This window comes from Palaemon carinicauda, chromosome 29 (genome assembly GCF_036898095.1).
Source record: "Palaemon carinicauda isolate YSFRI2023 chromosome 29, ASM3689809v2, whole genome shotgun sequence".
Taxonomy (NCBI): domain Eukaryota; kingdom Metazoa; phylum Arthropoda; class Malacostraca; order Decapoda; family Palaemonidae; genus Palaemon; species Palaemon carinicauda.
In genome coordinates this window covers 69,598,756-69,614,244 of record NC_090753.1, presented here as the reverse complement: position 1 = coordinate 69,614,244, position 15,489 = coordinate 69,598,756, and the positions used below count along the sequence as shown (strand labels likewise).

Sequence of the window (15,489 nt, the reverse complement as noted above, 5' to 3'; positions counted from 1 at the left end):
CAATGAGATATTTTTCCCATGCTGGAAGCCTTTAGCTTATAGCAACCTTCTTTTCCAACTACAGTATGTATGTATCTTAGCTAATAATAATAATAATAATAATAATAATAATAATAATAATAATAATAATAAAACTTTTTTCGCTGAACCCATAATATCAAACTACCTTTGCTGGAACATATAAAGTGCTCTCTCTCTCTCTCTCTCTCTCTCTCTCTCTCTCTCTCTCTCTCTCTCCATAACGCAATTTCTAAATGCCAGTGTCTCATTTCAACAGGTGTTTACTACGGAAGTTGTATATCCATGATCGCCATGAACATAACAGCCTCTGTGTTCGTCCTGAATTTAAATAACATGGGTTTGAGAGGATACCACGTTCCAGAGATCATCCAGTAAGTAAGAAGAAAGCTCTGTTTGTGTGTGGGGGGGAGGAAGGGGGGGAGGGGGTGGAAGAATGTGTTGGGGATGCTATTCCATAATGGACATTGCTACACCTTAACACATTTATCAATTGCATTTTCACCTGTTACTTCCACAAGCTTTCTCTCCCATACGCACCTCAGTGAGCCTTGGTTCGCTCATCTTCCCCTCTCTGGCATCCGCCCCGTTCAACAATTCTTCAGAATACACTCCATCAAATACTCACTTTATCCAGTCTCACTCCAACGAATACTCTATTGAATACTCACTCCATCGAATACTCACTCGCTCGAGTACTCATTCCATCTAATACTCCATCGAGCACTCACTCCATCGAATATTCACTCCATCAAATACTCACTCCATCGAATACTCACTCCATCAAGTACTCACTCCATCGAATACTCGCTCCATCGAATACTCGCTCCATCAAGTACTTGCTCCATCAAATACTCCCTTGAGTACTCACTCCATCAAGTACTCACTCCATCGAATATTCGCTCCATCGGGTACTCACTACATCGAATACTCACTCCATCAAATACTCGCTTCATCGAGTACTTACTCCATCGAATACTCACTCCATCAAGTACTCACTCCATCGAATACTCGCTCCATCAAGTACTCGCTCCATCAAGTACTCGCTCCATCAAATACTCACTTCATCGAGTACTCACTCCATCGAATACTCACTCCATCAAGTACTCACTCCATCGAATACTCATTCCATCAAATACTCGCTCATTGATTGCTCACTTCATTGAATACTCACTCCATCCAAAAATTGCTCCATCGAATACTCTAGCGAGTACTTGCTCCATCAGGTACTCACTCCATCGAATACTCACTCCAGCAAGTAATTGCTCCATCAAGCACTCTCTCCATCGAAAATTCTCCCCATTGAATACTCACTCCATCGATCACTCTCTCCATTGAAAATTCTCTCCATCGAATACTCTCTCCATCGAGTACTCACTGCATCGAGCACTCTCTCCATCGAAAATTCCCTCCATCGAATACTCTCTCCATCGAGTACTCACTGCATCGAGCACTCTCTCCATCGAAAATTCTCTCCTTCGAATACTCACTCCATCGATTACTCATTCCATCGATTACTCACTCCATTGATTACTCACTGCATCGAGCACTCTCTCCATCGAAAATTCTCTCCTTCGAATACTCACTCCATCGATTACTCATTCCATCGATTACTCACTCCATTGATTACTCACTGCATCGAGCACTCTCTCCATCGAAAATTCCCTCCATCGAATACTCTCTCCATCGAGTACTCACTGCATCGAGCACTCTCTCCATCGAAAATTCTCTCCTTCGAATACTCACTCCATCGATTACTCATTCCATCGATTACTCACTCCATTGATTACTCACTGCATCGAGCACTCTCTCCATCGAAAATTCTCTCCTTCGAATACTCACTCCATCGATTACTCATTCCATCGATTACTCACTCCATCGAGCACTCTCTCCATCGAAAATTCTCTCCATCGAATACTCGCTCCATCGATTACTCATTCCATCGATTACTCACTCCATCGATTACTCACTGCATCGAGCACTCTCTCCATCGAAAATTCTCTCCTTCGAATACTCGCTCCATCGATTACTCATTCCATCGATTACTCACTCCATCGAGCACTCTCTCCATCGAAAATTCTCTCCTTCGAATACTCGCTCCATCGATTACTCATTCCATCGATTACTCACTCCATCGAGCACTCTCTCCATCGAAAATTCTCTCCTTCGAATACTCGCTCCATCAAATACTCACTCCATCGAGCACTCTCTCCATCGAAAATTCTCTCCTTCGAATACTCGCTCCATCAAATACTCACTCCATCGAGTACTCACTCCATCGAAAATTCTCCCCATCGAATACTCACTCCATCGAATACTCACTCCATCCAGTACTCGTTCCATCGAGTACTCACTCCATCGAGTACTCTCTCCATCGAAAATTCTCTCCATCGAATACTTACTCCATCGAATACTCACTCCATCGAGTACTCTCCATCAAAAATTCACTCCATCGAATACTCACTCCATCGAAAACTCACTCCATCGAGTACTCACTCCATCAATTACTCACTCCATCCAGTACTCGTTTCATCGAGTATTCGTTCCATCAAGTACTCACTCCATCGATAACTCACTCCATCCAGTACTCACTCCATCGAATACTCACTCCATCGAGTACTCGCTCCATCGAATACTCACTCCATTGAGTACTCACTCTATCGAATACTCCATTGAATACTCACTCCATCTAGTTACCACTCCATCGAATATTCGCTCCATCGAGTACTCCCTTCATTGAGTACTCACTCCATCGAATACTCCTCCATCGAGTACTCACTCCATTTAGTACTCAATCCATTGAGTACTCTTTCCATCAAGTACTCACTCTATTGAATAACACTCCATCAAGTACTCACTCCATAGAGTACTCACTCCATCGAGTACTCACTCCATCATATACTCACTCCATTGAATACTCACTCCATTGAGTATACAATCCATCGAGTACCTACTCCATTGAATACTCACTCCATCGAATACCTTCTCCATCAAATACTCATTCCATCAAAAATTCACTCCATCGAGTACTCATTCCATCAAAAATTCACTCCATCGAGTATTCACTCCATCACATACTCCCTTCATCGAAAACTCACCCCATCATATACTCACTCCATCGAGTGCTCACTCCATATAGTACTCACTCTATCAAATACTCACTCCGTCGAGTACTCACTCCCTCGAATACTCACTCCACCGATTTAAAACTGCATTGATATCTGATAGCATTTCTCCAATCTCAGATCCATTTATTCACTAACCTTTCTCTATAGAATCTTCTGGATATTTTTACCTGATATATATATATATATATATATATATATATATATATATATATATATATATATATATATATATATATGCATTTTGATAATCACAATTACATTATAACTTATTGAATGAGATGAAGTGGTTTAGAGAGTCCTCATTTATTCCAGGCTTAAATGGTAGTGGTACCACACACACACACACACACACACATACATATACACACACACACACACATATATATATATATATATATATATATATATATATATATATATATATATATATATATATATATATATATATATATATAGGTGGGTGGGTGATGGGAGAGTGATAGCAAGTTTTGTGGAAATAAAAGCTATGTTTGTCATGGCAAAACCCATTTGGGCTAATCCATTAACTACTTATCTTTCTTTTGGCAGGACAATTACCCTCTTCCAGGCCAAGGTTATTTTCATCAAAGTACCTTTCATGGTCCGAGAGAGCTGGGCTTTAGACGTAAGCTCTAATTTGAGGATTAGTAAATCTAAATAACTGGTGACGACTGATAGATAGTTGAAATATTGAATTTATTCATTAATAAGGTTTAAAGAAAAATTCTAAGGTCATTATTTTTTTCAGGATGAAGAACCAAAAAAGGAAACCCCCGCAGAAGTGGAGGAAACTCCAATTGAGGTCTTCACACTAGATCAAGATGTCTTCAACCCGCCGAACTGCAACCCTCCACCCAAGTACGAACCTTCCGCTAAAAAAGAGAAGAGTTTGAAAAAGAAAGACAGCTCTTACCAAATGCAGGTCAAGCCACTTAAGAAACAAGTTGAGGAAGAAGCCGACTACACTTCCTTCAAAGGTAATGTTTTAATGATTTTAGAATGTCTTTCTTTATGATCACCTTCACACTACTAGATTAGGTTAGGCTGTCGAAAACTAAACCATTGTTCCATGTATTTTTTAAAACAGCAAGGAATTGATATCATGGGTATGAAATTCCGTCATTTACAGAACATTCTCGCCACCAATGCTATTTTAGAAACCCTTTCGTAGTATATAGCAAGAATGTCATACTTTTAGCGATGTGGATCCATGTAAATAGATTATTTCCTTCATGTAGAAATCTTTTTTCCAATATTTATGAATCATATACTTGTAGGGACATGGATCCCTTTAAAGATAGTATTTCTTTCATGTAAAAACCCTTTCCCAATGTTAAGGAAGCATATCATACCTTTAAGGACATGGATCCCTTTAAAGATAGTATTTCCTTCATGTAAAAACCCTTACCCAATGTTAAGGAAGCATATCATACCTTTAAGGACATGGATCCCTGTAAAGATGGTATTTCTTTCATGTAAAAACCCTTACCCAATGTTAAGGAAGCATATCATACCTTTAAGGACATGGATCCCTTTAAAGATGGTATTTCCTTCATGTAAAAACCCTTACCCAATGTTAAGGAAGCATATCATACCTTTAAGGACATGGATCCCTTTAAAGATAGTATTTCCTTCATGTAAAAACCCTTACCCAATGTTAAGGAAGCATATCATACCTTTAAGGATATGGATCCCTTTAAAGATAGTATTTCCTTAATGTAAAAACCCTTTCCCAATGTTAAAGAAGCATATCATACCTTTAAGGACATGGATCCCTTTAAAGATAGTATTTCCTTCATGTAAAAACCCTTAGCCAATGTTAAGGAAGCATATCATACCTTTCAGGACATGGATCCCTTTAAAGATAGTATTTCCTTCATGTAAAAACCCTAACCCAATGTTAAAGAAGCATATCATACCTTTCAGGACATGGATCCCTTTAAAGATAGTATTTCCTTCATGTAAAAACCCTTAGCCAATGTTAAGGAAGCATATCATACCTTTAAGGACATGGATCCCTTTAAAGATAGTATTTCCTTCATGTAAAAACCCTTTCCCAATGTTAAGGAAGCATATCATACCTTTAAGGACATGGATCCCTTTAAAGATAGTATTTCCTTAATGTAAAAACCCTAACCCAATGTTAAGGAAGCATATCGTACCTTTAAGGACATGGATCCCTTTAAAGATGGAATTTCCTTCATGTAAAAACCCTTACCCAATGTTAAGGAAGCATATCATACCTTTAAGGACATGGTTCCCTTTAAAGATAGTATTCCCTTCATGTAAAAACCCTTTCCCAATGTTAAGGAAGCATATCATACCTTTAAGGACATGGATCCCTTTAAAGATAGTATTTCCTTCATGTAAAAACCCTAACCCAATGTTAAGGAAGCATATCATACCTTTAAGGACATGGATCCCTTTAAAGATGGAATTTCCTTCATGTAAAAACCCTTACCCAATGTTAAGGAAGCATATCATACCTTTAAGGACATGGTTCCCTTTAAAGATAGTATTCCCTTCATGTAAAAACCCTTTCCCAATGTTAAGGAAGCATATCATACGTTTAAGGACATGGATCCCTTTAAAGATAGTATTTCCTTCATGTAAAAACCCTTAGCCAATGTTAAGGAAGCATATCATACCTTTAAGGACATGGTTCCCTTTAAAGATAGTATTCCCTTCATGTAAAAACCCTTTCCCAATGTTAAGGAAGCATATCATACCTTTAAGGACATGGTTCCCTTTAAAGATAGTATCCCTTCATGTAAAAACCCTTTCCCAATGTTAAGGAAGCATATCATACCTTTAAGGACATGGATCCCTTTAAAGATGGAATTTCCTTCATGTAAAAACCCTTAGCCAATGTTAAGGAAGCATATCATACCTTTAAGGACATGGATCCCTTTAAAGATAGTATTTCCTTCATGTAAAAACCCTTAGCCAATGTTAAGGAAGCATATCATACCTTTAAGGACATGGTTCCCTTTAAAGATAGTATTCCCTTCATGTAAAAACCCTTTCCCAATGTTAAGGAAGCATATCATACCTTTAAGGACATGGTTCCCTTTAAAGATAGTATCCCTTCATGTAAAAACCCTTTCCCAATGTTAAGGAAGCATATCATACCTTTAAGGACATGGTTCCCTTTAAAGATAGTATTTCCTTAATGTAAAAACCCTAACCCAATGTTAAGGAAGCATATCATACCTTTAAGGATATGGATCCCTTTAAAGATAGTATTTCCTTAATGTAAAAACCCTAACCCAATGTTAAGGAAGCATATCATACCTTTAAGGACATGGTTCCCTTTAAAGATAGTATTCCCTTCATGTAAAAACACTTTCCCAATGTTAAGGAAGCATATCATACCTTTAAGGACATGGTTCCCTTTAAAGATAGTATCCCTTCATGTAAAAACCCTTTCCCAATGTTAAGGAAGCATATCATACCTTTAAGGACATGGTTCCCTTTAAAGATAGTATTCCCTTCATGTAAAAACCCTTTCCCAATGTTAAGGAAGCATATCATACCTTTAAGGACATGGATCCCTTTAAAGATAGTATTTCCTTAATGTAAAAACCCTAACCCAATGTTAAGGAAGCATATCATACCTTTAAGGATATGGATCCCTTTAAAGATAGTATTTCCTTAATGTAAAAACCCTTTCCCAATGTTAAGGAAGCATATCATACCTTTAAGGATATGGATCCCTTTAAAGGTAGTATTTCCTTCATGTAAAAACCCTTTCCCAATGTTAAGGAAGCATATCATACCTTTAAGGACATGGATCCCTTTAAAGATAGTATTTCCTTCATGTAAAAACCCTTACCCAATGTTAAGGAAGCTTATCATACCTTTAAGGACATGGATCCCTTTAAAGATGGAATTTCCTTCATGTAAAAACCCTTACCCAATGTTAAGGAAGCATATCATACCTTTAAGGACATGGATCCCTTTAAAGGTAGTATTTCCTTAATGTAAAAACCCTAACCCAATGTTAAGGAAGCATATCATACCTTTAAGGACATGGATCCTTTTAAAGATGGAATTTCCTTCATGTAAAAACCCTTTTCCAATGTTTAAGAAGCATATCATACCTTTAAGGATGAGGATCCCTTTGAAGAGAGTATTAACTTGATAGAGAGGTCTTTAACCCTTCACCAATGATTAGGTCAGATATGAAATCCTCCTTAAATAAACTTGAATGATTATGGTGCTAATAAAAGGACGAATCTGTGAACAACTTTCCATAAAGCATAAAGGCATAAATATGAATGCTACAAATCGTAGTTTATCGTCTGGATAAAGCTGATGAAGAAATATTTCTGCTTTTCATTCCAGATCCATTTGAGAGACGAGCGCTTGCTGCCTTGGAGGCCATGACTAAAATCTTCACCAAGGAAAGTGAGGCATCAAAGAAGACAACTCTCAGAAAGAACTTGGTTGATGAGTGGCAGTTTGTCTCTCGTGTCTTAGACAGGACGCTCTTCATTGCCTTCAGCTTCAGCTGTATGCTCTTCAACATCTTCATCCTAACCTCCTCGCCCTTCAGAGAAAGGTTTGACTACTGCCCCCTCGAAGGAGAAGGCAGCTGTGACGAATTGACCTTCGAGGATATCAAGCAGCTCACAATCGACATGGCTTCGAATTACCATGGCTCGAAAGGGGATGGTGGAGGCGGGCATGGTGGAGGCGGGCATGGTGGAGGCGGGCATGGTGGAGGCGGGCACTAGGAGGTCCTCTTTTAAGATCTTCTCTTAAAAAGAAAACTCCAGTCTGAAAAGATAAACTAATATGACCAGAGATGATTTGTCAAGGGCTTTACGTGTACTTTAAGGGTTGATTTACACTATGGGTCCGGACGCGCTCCGCTCTAGCTCCCATCACGGTCCGGTCAAATATTGTTACGTGATTTTAAATGGAAGTATTTACACTGGCCGCTCCGGTCCGCTCCAGCTCCAGTCTCGCTCCGGTCATGATAGAAAAAAATCAATATGTACAATAACAGGCTAATGTTCACTGCGTAAATACATTTCCCAGCATCACTGAACAATATTCCTATCATCGTCATCATCTCCTTCTATGCCTGTTGACGCAAAGGGCCTCTTAGAGGAGTCATTGGCTAGATTCATCAAAGTATAGCCAGTTCCTTGCGATGTGCAGTGCCTATCTAAGGCAAGTGACCCCTGTTGGTCCATACTGATTCCAGCAGGATCACCCGCCAGGCATTGTCTATCGCCTTAAGCCCAATCCGTCACCCTGCTGCCACTGTATTCATCAAGATGTAGGGGGCCATTTCCTCCACACCCAAAGTTCTCATTACTCTACCAAGTTGCTCATCCGCTTATGCTCGTATAACTGTTGGCAAACATGGATTGCTATGATATACCGCCTAGTACGGTACAATACCGGCTAGAGTGTGAACGCCACAGTACCTAGACCAAACGGAGACTGGAGCGTGACCGGACTGATAGTGGGAATCTACCCTTAGTACCCGGGGTACCTTGACAGAAGCCCCATAACTTGAAGCTTGATATATGAAATGGTAATATCACCTGCGTGGCACTTCTTATAGATTTATCAAGCAATTAACACCATAATCATCGTGCACTCACACAAAGTTATTAAAAGAAATCCACGTATAATCTTTAAAGTCGCTTGGTTACAATCACCTCCTTTCCTCTTTCCCCTTTTTATCCTCATCATAAAGAATAAATCCTTAAAGATTAAAGGTGTCTAGTTTAAGTTCCAGTTTCACGAGAGTAGATGCTCACCAGAACGCCAGCTGGGCAAGCCCCCAATGGGCTCCCCGTTAACAGCTTAAAGGGACGATCCCGGGGTGGGATCGATCTGCCGCTATGCGAATGCTAGGCGAGCACGTTAAGCACTGTTTATCCTTTTCCAAGGTTCCTTTTTTTTCATTGAATTATTAATGTGTTAAGAAAGTTCATGTTTTCACATTCAATTGTAGGATTTGGCTCAATTGTTTTGAGTTCCAGTTTGTTTTATATATATATATATATATATATATATATATATATATATATATATATATATATATATATATTTATATATATATATTTATATATATATATATATATATATTTATATATATATATACATATGCATACTGTATATATATGCATACACACACACACACACACATATATATATATATATTGTTATTCCTCCAAATTCTTATTTAATTTCGTATTTAGATATTCACCTTAACTTCTCAGGATCTCATCACACCAGAGATTTGGAACAACCTTGTTATGTCCTGCTTATATACCTATATATATATATATATATATATATATATATATATATATATATATATATATATATATATATATATATATATCTTTGTTCTTATTCCTTCCCCGTCAAACATATGTTTAATTTCATATTCAACATGATACTTAGGAGAAGATCTCCAGCCATGGATTTTGAACCACCTTGCTATCCATGTAATTCACATTGTGCAACTCTAAATAATCATTCCAAGTCTCACTCAAATATAAATATATATCTACTTATCTTTTATGTATTAGCTGGATATTATCAAATGAAAACCATTGTATGGTCAATATAGTAATATAGTAAATGTCACGTTTAGCAGGCCTTTGCTTACACCATCATTGCCTCTAGGATAGTTGACTCTAACTTCTGTAATGTTTAGAATGGCTCAGTGCAACTTTCAGCCTCTTGTTGATACAGTCCCAGTGCATATTGGATTTCTGCTGTTTTATTTCATCAATTCCATTGTCTATTGTCCACTCTGTCAACTTATGAGTTTAGTTCAATTGAAGAGTTTGGTCTCATCTGGTATTGTTCATTGTGCAGTTGTCATATTGAAAAGAGATCTTTCTCCTGGTTTTCCCACTTGGCAATAGATGGCAGCACCTTCCGGTGTCAGTGAGATTAACTGTCATTCAGGTAAAAAGGAAAATTAAACTGTATTTTCCATATTGTTATTATTATTATTATTAAATGCTAAGCTACAACCCTAGTTGGAAAAGCAGGATGCTATAAGCCCAGGGGCCCCAACAGGGAAAATAGCTCAGTGAGGAAAGGAAACAAGGAAAAATAAAATATTTTAAGAATAGTAACAACATTAAAATAAATATTTCCTATATAAACGATAAAAACTTCAACAAAACAAGAGAAAGAGAAACTAGATAGAACAGTGTGCCTGAGTGTACCCTCAAGCAAGAGAACTCTAACCCAAGACAGTGGAAGGACATAGAATTTAGATTGTTCTTTAAAGTAAATAAGAATAATTATGTAAAAAAATAATTCCTCACATTATACTATGTTTGTATTGTGGTCCACCTACTGTATAAGTTTTATGAAACTTCCCATCTCTTCACTCGCTTATAATAAGAGAAAGGTTTACCTCCTCATGGATAGAAGTTTGTAAAACTCAGGAAAAACAGAAGCAGGTAAAGAAATCCAAAAGTAGGCATTGCATTGTACAAGTAATATGTGCATTTTGGCGTCTTATTTAATATGACAAAGATCACGAAATAAAATTTTTATTTTCCTGGTTTGGGTATTTTTGTAATATGAAACTTATGATTATGAAATCAAAATAAATGTTCTGGTAGTCACAATAGATTACAATTCTAGAGTTTATTTTATTATTATGGTTTTAATGTGATTTTTATGTATGTTACTAGTTGCATTGCCCTAAAAACTACGGATTCATTTTCTTGTATATCTAAAATTTCCCAAATTCTCTTTTGCAATAAATTACAAAATATTCTCTTGGCAAATATTCCTAGAAGAGGGAGTATGATGCCATGTTTTCAGGGAGATTATTATTATTATTATTATTATTATTATTATTATTATTATTATTATTAGCCACGCTACAACCCTGGTTGGAAAAACAGGACGCTATAACTTATAAGCCCAAGAGTTCCAACAAGGAAAAAAGTCCAGTAAAGAAAGAAAATAAAGAAATATATAGAACAGTGTGCCTGGGTGTACCCTCAAACAGTGGAAGATCATGGTATAAACCTATGGCACTGCTTAAAACTAAAGAAAAGTGGTTTGATTTTGGAGTGTCCTCCTCCTAGAAGAATTGCTTGCCATAGATGAAGAGTTTCTTCTAGCATTACCAAGAGGAAAGTAGCCACTGAACAATTACAGTGCAGTAGTTAACTTATTTTTTGGCAGTGGAAGACCATGGTATTGAAGCTACGGCGCTACTCAAGACTAGAGAATAAGGGTTTGATATGGGAGTCTCCTTCTTCTAGAAGAACTGCTTACCAAAGTTCAAAGCCAAAAGTCTCTTCTACCCTTACCAAGTGGAAAGTAGCCACTGAATAATTACAGTGCAGTAGTTAAATTACCCTCTGACAGTGGAAGACCATGGTACTGAAGCTACGGCGCTACTCAAGACTAGAGAACAATGGTTTGATATCGGAGTGTCCTTCTCTTAGAAGAACTGCTTACCAAAGTTCAAAGCCAAACGAGTCTCTTTTACCCTTACCAAGTGGAGAGTAACCACTGAATAATTACAGTGCAGTAGTTAAATTACCCTCTGACAGTGGAAGACCATGGTACTGAAGCTACGGCGCTACTCAAGACTAGAGAACAATGGTTTGATATCGGAGTGTCCTTCTCTTAGAAGAACTGCTTACCAAAGTTCAAAGCCAAACGAGTCTCTTTTACCCTTACCAAGTGGAGAGTAACCACTGAATAATTACAGTGCAGTAGTTAAATTACCCTCTGACAGTGGAAGACCATGGTACTGAAGCTACGGCGCTACTCAAGACTAGAGAACAATGGTTTGATATCGGAGTGTCCTTCTCTTAGAAGAACTGCTTACCAAAGTTCAAAGCCAAACGAGTCTCTTTTACCCTTACCAAGTGGAGAGTAACCACTGAATAATTACAGTGCAGTAGTTAAATTACCCTCTGACAGTGGAAGACCATGGTACTGAAGCTACGGCGCTACTCAAGACTAGAGAACAATGGTTTGATATCGGAGTGTCCTTCTCTTAGAAGAACTGCTTACCAAAGTTCAAAGCCAAACGAGTCTCTTTTACCCTTACCAAGTGGAGAGTAACCACTGAATAATTACAGTGCAGTAGTTAAATTACCCTCTGACAGTGGAAGACCATGGTACTGAAGCTACGGCGCTACTCAAGACTAGAGAACAATGGTTTGATATCGGAGTGTCCTTCTCTTAGAAGAACTGCTTACCAAAGTTCAAAGCCAAACGAGTCTCTTTTACCCTTACCAAGTGGAGAGTAACCACTGAATAATTACAGTGCAGTAGTTAAATTACCCTCTGACAGTGGAAGACCATGGTACTGAAGCTACGGCGCTACTCAAGACTAGAGAATAAGGGTTTGATTTCGCAGTGTCCTTCTTCTAGAAGAACTGCTTACCAAAGTTAAACGCCAAACGAGTCTCTCCTACACTTACCAAGTGGAAAGTAGCCACTGAATAATTACAAATCAGTAGTTAACCCAGAGTGTGAAGAACAATGGGGCTTCAAAACGCTTCATTTAGCCCTTTGAAACTTGAATAATTTCATTTGGAGACATTGGAACTTTTCTTTGTGGCTGAAGACACCGAAACTTTAACGCTTTTGCAACCTTTGAACTTGCATAAAATCTTTGAACAAAATATCTTTTATCAGGGAGTCTTTGAGAAAGTGCCATGTAGTTAGAGGTTCCATTGACAGGCTTTGTTATATGATTTTCATTCTTAAGAATATTGGCAAATGTTCCGTTCACTTCATTCAACCTTTTCTTCATATGGTCTGATTTTGGCGTGAATAGAGGACCGGTTTTACATGAGAAAATTGAAGGGATGTATTATTATTATTATTATTATTATTATTATTATTATTATTATTATTATTATTATTATTATTATTATTATTATTATTATTAAATGCTAAGCTACAACCCTGACTGGAAAAGCAGGATGCCATAAGCCCAGGGGCCCCAATAGGGAAAATAGCCCAGTGAGGAAAGGAAACCAGGAAAAATAAAATATTTTAAGAATAGTAACATTAAAAGAAAAATTTCCTATATAAACAATAAAAGCAAGAGGAAGAGAAACTAGATAGAACAGTGTGCCCGAGTATACCCTCAAGCAAGAGAACTCTAACCCAAGACAGTGGAAGACCATGGTACAGAGGCTATAGCACTACCCAAGACTAGAGAACAATGGTTTGATTTGGGAGTGTCCTTCTCCTAGATAGAAGAACTGCTTACCATAGCTAAAGAGTCTCTTCTACCCTTACCAAGAAGAAAGTAGCCAATGAACAATTTCATTGCCGTAGTTAACCCTTTGGGTGAAGAAGAATTGTTTGGTAATCTCAGTGTTGTCAGGTGTATAAGGACAGGAGAATCTGTAAAGAATAGGCCAGACTATTCGGTGTCTGTGTAGGCAAAGGAAAAGAACCGTAACCAGAGAGAAGGATCCAATGTAGTGCTGTCTGGCCAGTCAAAGGACCCCCTAACTCTCTAGCGGTAGTATCTCAACGGGCGGCTGGTACCCTGGCTAACCTACTACCTATACAAAGAAACTTCCGGACGTTTTAAGGTTAATTTCCTTTCCATTTTCGTTCCATAATGTTTAACTTAATTTATATTTTATTATTTGATATCATGAGCTCTGAAAATTTATTTCCCGTTGATTCCAAATGAGTTTCCTCAGAGCAATTACAACACCGGCCAGAGTCATGAACGCAACCCTTGTTGAGTGAAACACTGGTCTCCAAGATTAACAATTTTTCTTAATCCTTTAACCTTCTTTGAAGGATATGCAAATCGCATGTCCTTTATTTTCTTTCTTTATTTTTCTTTTAAAATCATTCAAAATAATTTTTCAATATTGATGATTTATTTTCCAAGTAATTCATTCTTCTTAATCCGCCTTTGAGGATTTCTGTTTTTTAAAATGCAGTATTAACTTGCTTTTAAATCTTCCCATAAATTCTACATTTTTCTTCTTAAAAGTTCGGAAATTTAAAAGGGACTTTCCAGTTTCATTCTGTTTGACCTGTGTGTGTGTGAGAGAGAGAGAGAGAGAGAGAGAGAGAGAGAGAGAGCGAGTGTTTTGACATCTGAAAGGAGTCATGAATTCATTAAGAGGAAAAATATGTACATTTTGTAAGAGAGAGAGAGAGAGAGAGAGAGAGAGAGAGAGAGAGAGACTGTTTTCACATCTGAAAGGAGTCATAAATTCACTAAGAGGAAAAATATGTATATTTTCTAAGAGAGAGAGAGAGAGAGAGAGAGAGAGAGAGAGACTGTTTTCACATCTGAAAGGAGTCATGAATTCACTAAGAGGAATAATATGTATATTTTCTAAGAGAGAGAGAGAGAGAGAGAGAGAGAGAGAGAGAGTGTTTTCACATCTGAAAGGAGTCATGAATTCACTAAGAGGAATAATATGTATATTTTCTAAGAGAGAGAGAGAGAGAGAGAGAGAGAGAGAGTGGATGTCTTGACGGGAGTGGCATTGTATATAAATTACAGCTTATTGCTCATCCTGCAACTTCTCGAGTCTGGTTACGACCCATTGCCGCTCTCAGTAGTTCCCTAAGGTATGCTGGGAGTTTCGAATGAAGCTCTGCGTCGTAACTGAAATTCCCTGGATTGGCTGCTTACGAAAAAAGGAAAGTCCAATGATAAGGTTTTAAAAAATAGTGTGTGTGTGTGTTTGTGTGTGTATGTGTGTGTGTATGTGTGTTTGTGTCAAGGTTTAAACTGTTAAGTTAATTACCTTAGTTTGAGGTAATTTGAGTGATTTCAAGGTAATTTTTAAGGTGCAAATTTAAGGAAATTTTAAAATTTTTAAGGTAATCTAAGGTAAAAAGCAGTAGCATTTAAGGTAATGGCTAAACTTTAAACCCTGGTGTGTGTGTCTGTGTATGTCTGTGTGTGTGTGTGTGTGTGTGTGGGTGTGTGTGTGTGTTCAGTAGATTGCTCCAAAGAAAAATCCTCGAAATCAATTGTTCGAAAAATCATTTCTCGAACTATCAATATCTCCAAAGACAGATTGCTGGAAAGCAAATGACTTCCACCATTTTGTTTTCGAGCAATTGAACTGGACAAAGAGACAGATTTAAAAACAAACTCAATTTTCTGGTTAAGTAAATCATACAAAATGGAATTCATAAGTTTATTTGTTTTTACAATTAAAAAACCAAAAAAAAAAAATCCTCAGTTGTTTTGATTTCGAGCCATTCACTTGGAATCGTGTGCCTGGGTTCGAAGCAAGAAAGCAATTCCAATATAGCAATTCTTCTTTCCCATCTTATAACATCATCCTCTCTGCCCCCTCCC

General features: G+C 37.6%; 1 protein-coding gene across 1 annotated transcript; it reads left to right on the top strand.

Annotated features, from left to right (window-relative positions):
* The first annotated feature begins 282 nt into the window (after positions 1 to 282).
* Positions 283 to 9,070, top strand: LOC137622821 (uncharacterized). Its single transcript, XM_068353406.1, has 4 exons — positions 283 to 392; positions 3,714 to 3,789; positions 3,913 to 4,141; positions 7,512 to 9,070. Exons 1-4 carry the CDS (start codon positions 304 to 306, stop codon positions 7,901 to 7,903), a joined length of 786 nt encoding a protein of 261 aa, XP_068209507.1. The 5' UTR covers positions 283 to 303; the 3' UTR covers positions 7,904 to 9,070.
* Positions 9,071 to 15,489: the final 6,419 nt, after the last annotated feature.

Bases quoted from the DNA above. Each gene is read 5' to 3' on its own strand.
- LOC137622821 (XM_068353406.1), top strand. From the start codon at position 304: ATGATCGCCATGAACATAACAGCCTCTGTGTTCGTCCTGAATTTAAAT. The intron at 3,790-3,912 runs GTAAGCTCTAAT...TATTTTTTTCAG, and splicing joins GAGAGAGCTGGGCTTTAGAC to GATGAAGAACCAAAAAAGGA. The intron at 4,142-7,511 runs GTAATGTTTTAA...TTTTCATTCCAG, and splicing joins CGACTACACTTCCTTCAAAG to ATCCATTTGAGAGACGAGCG.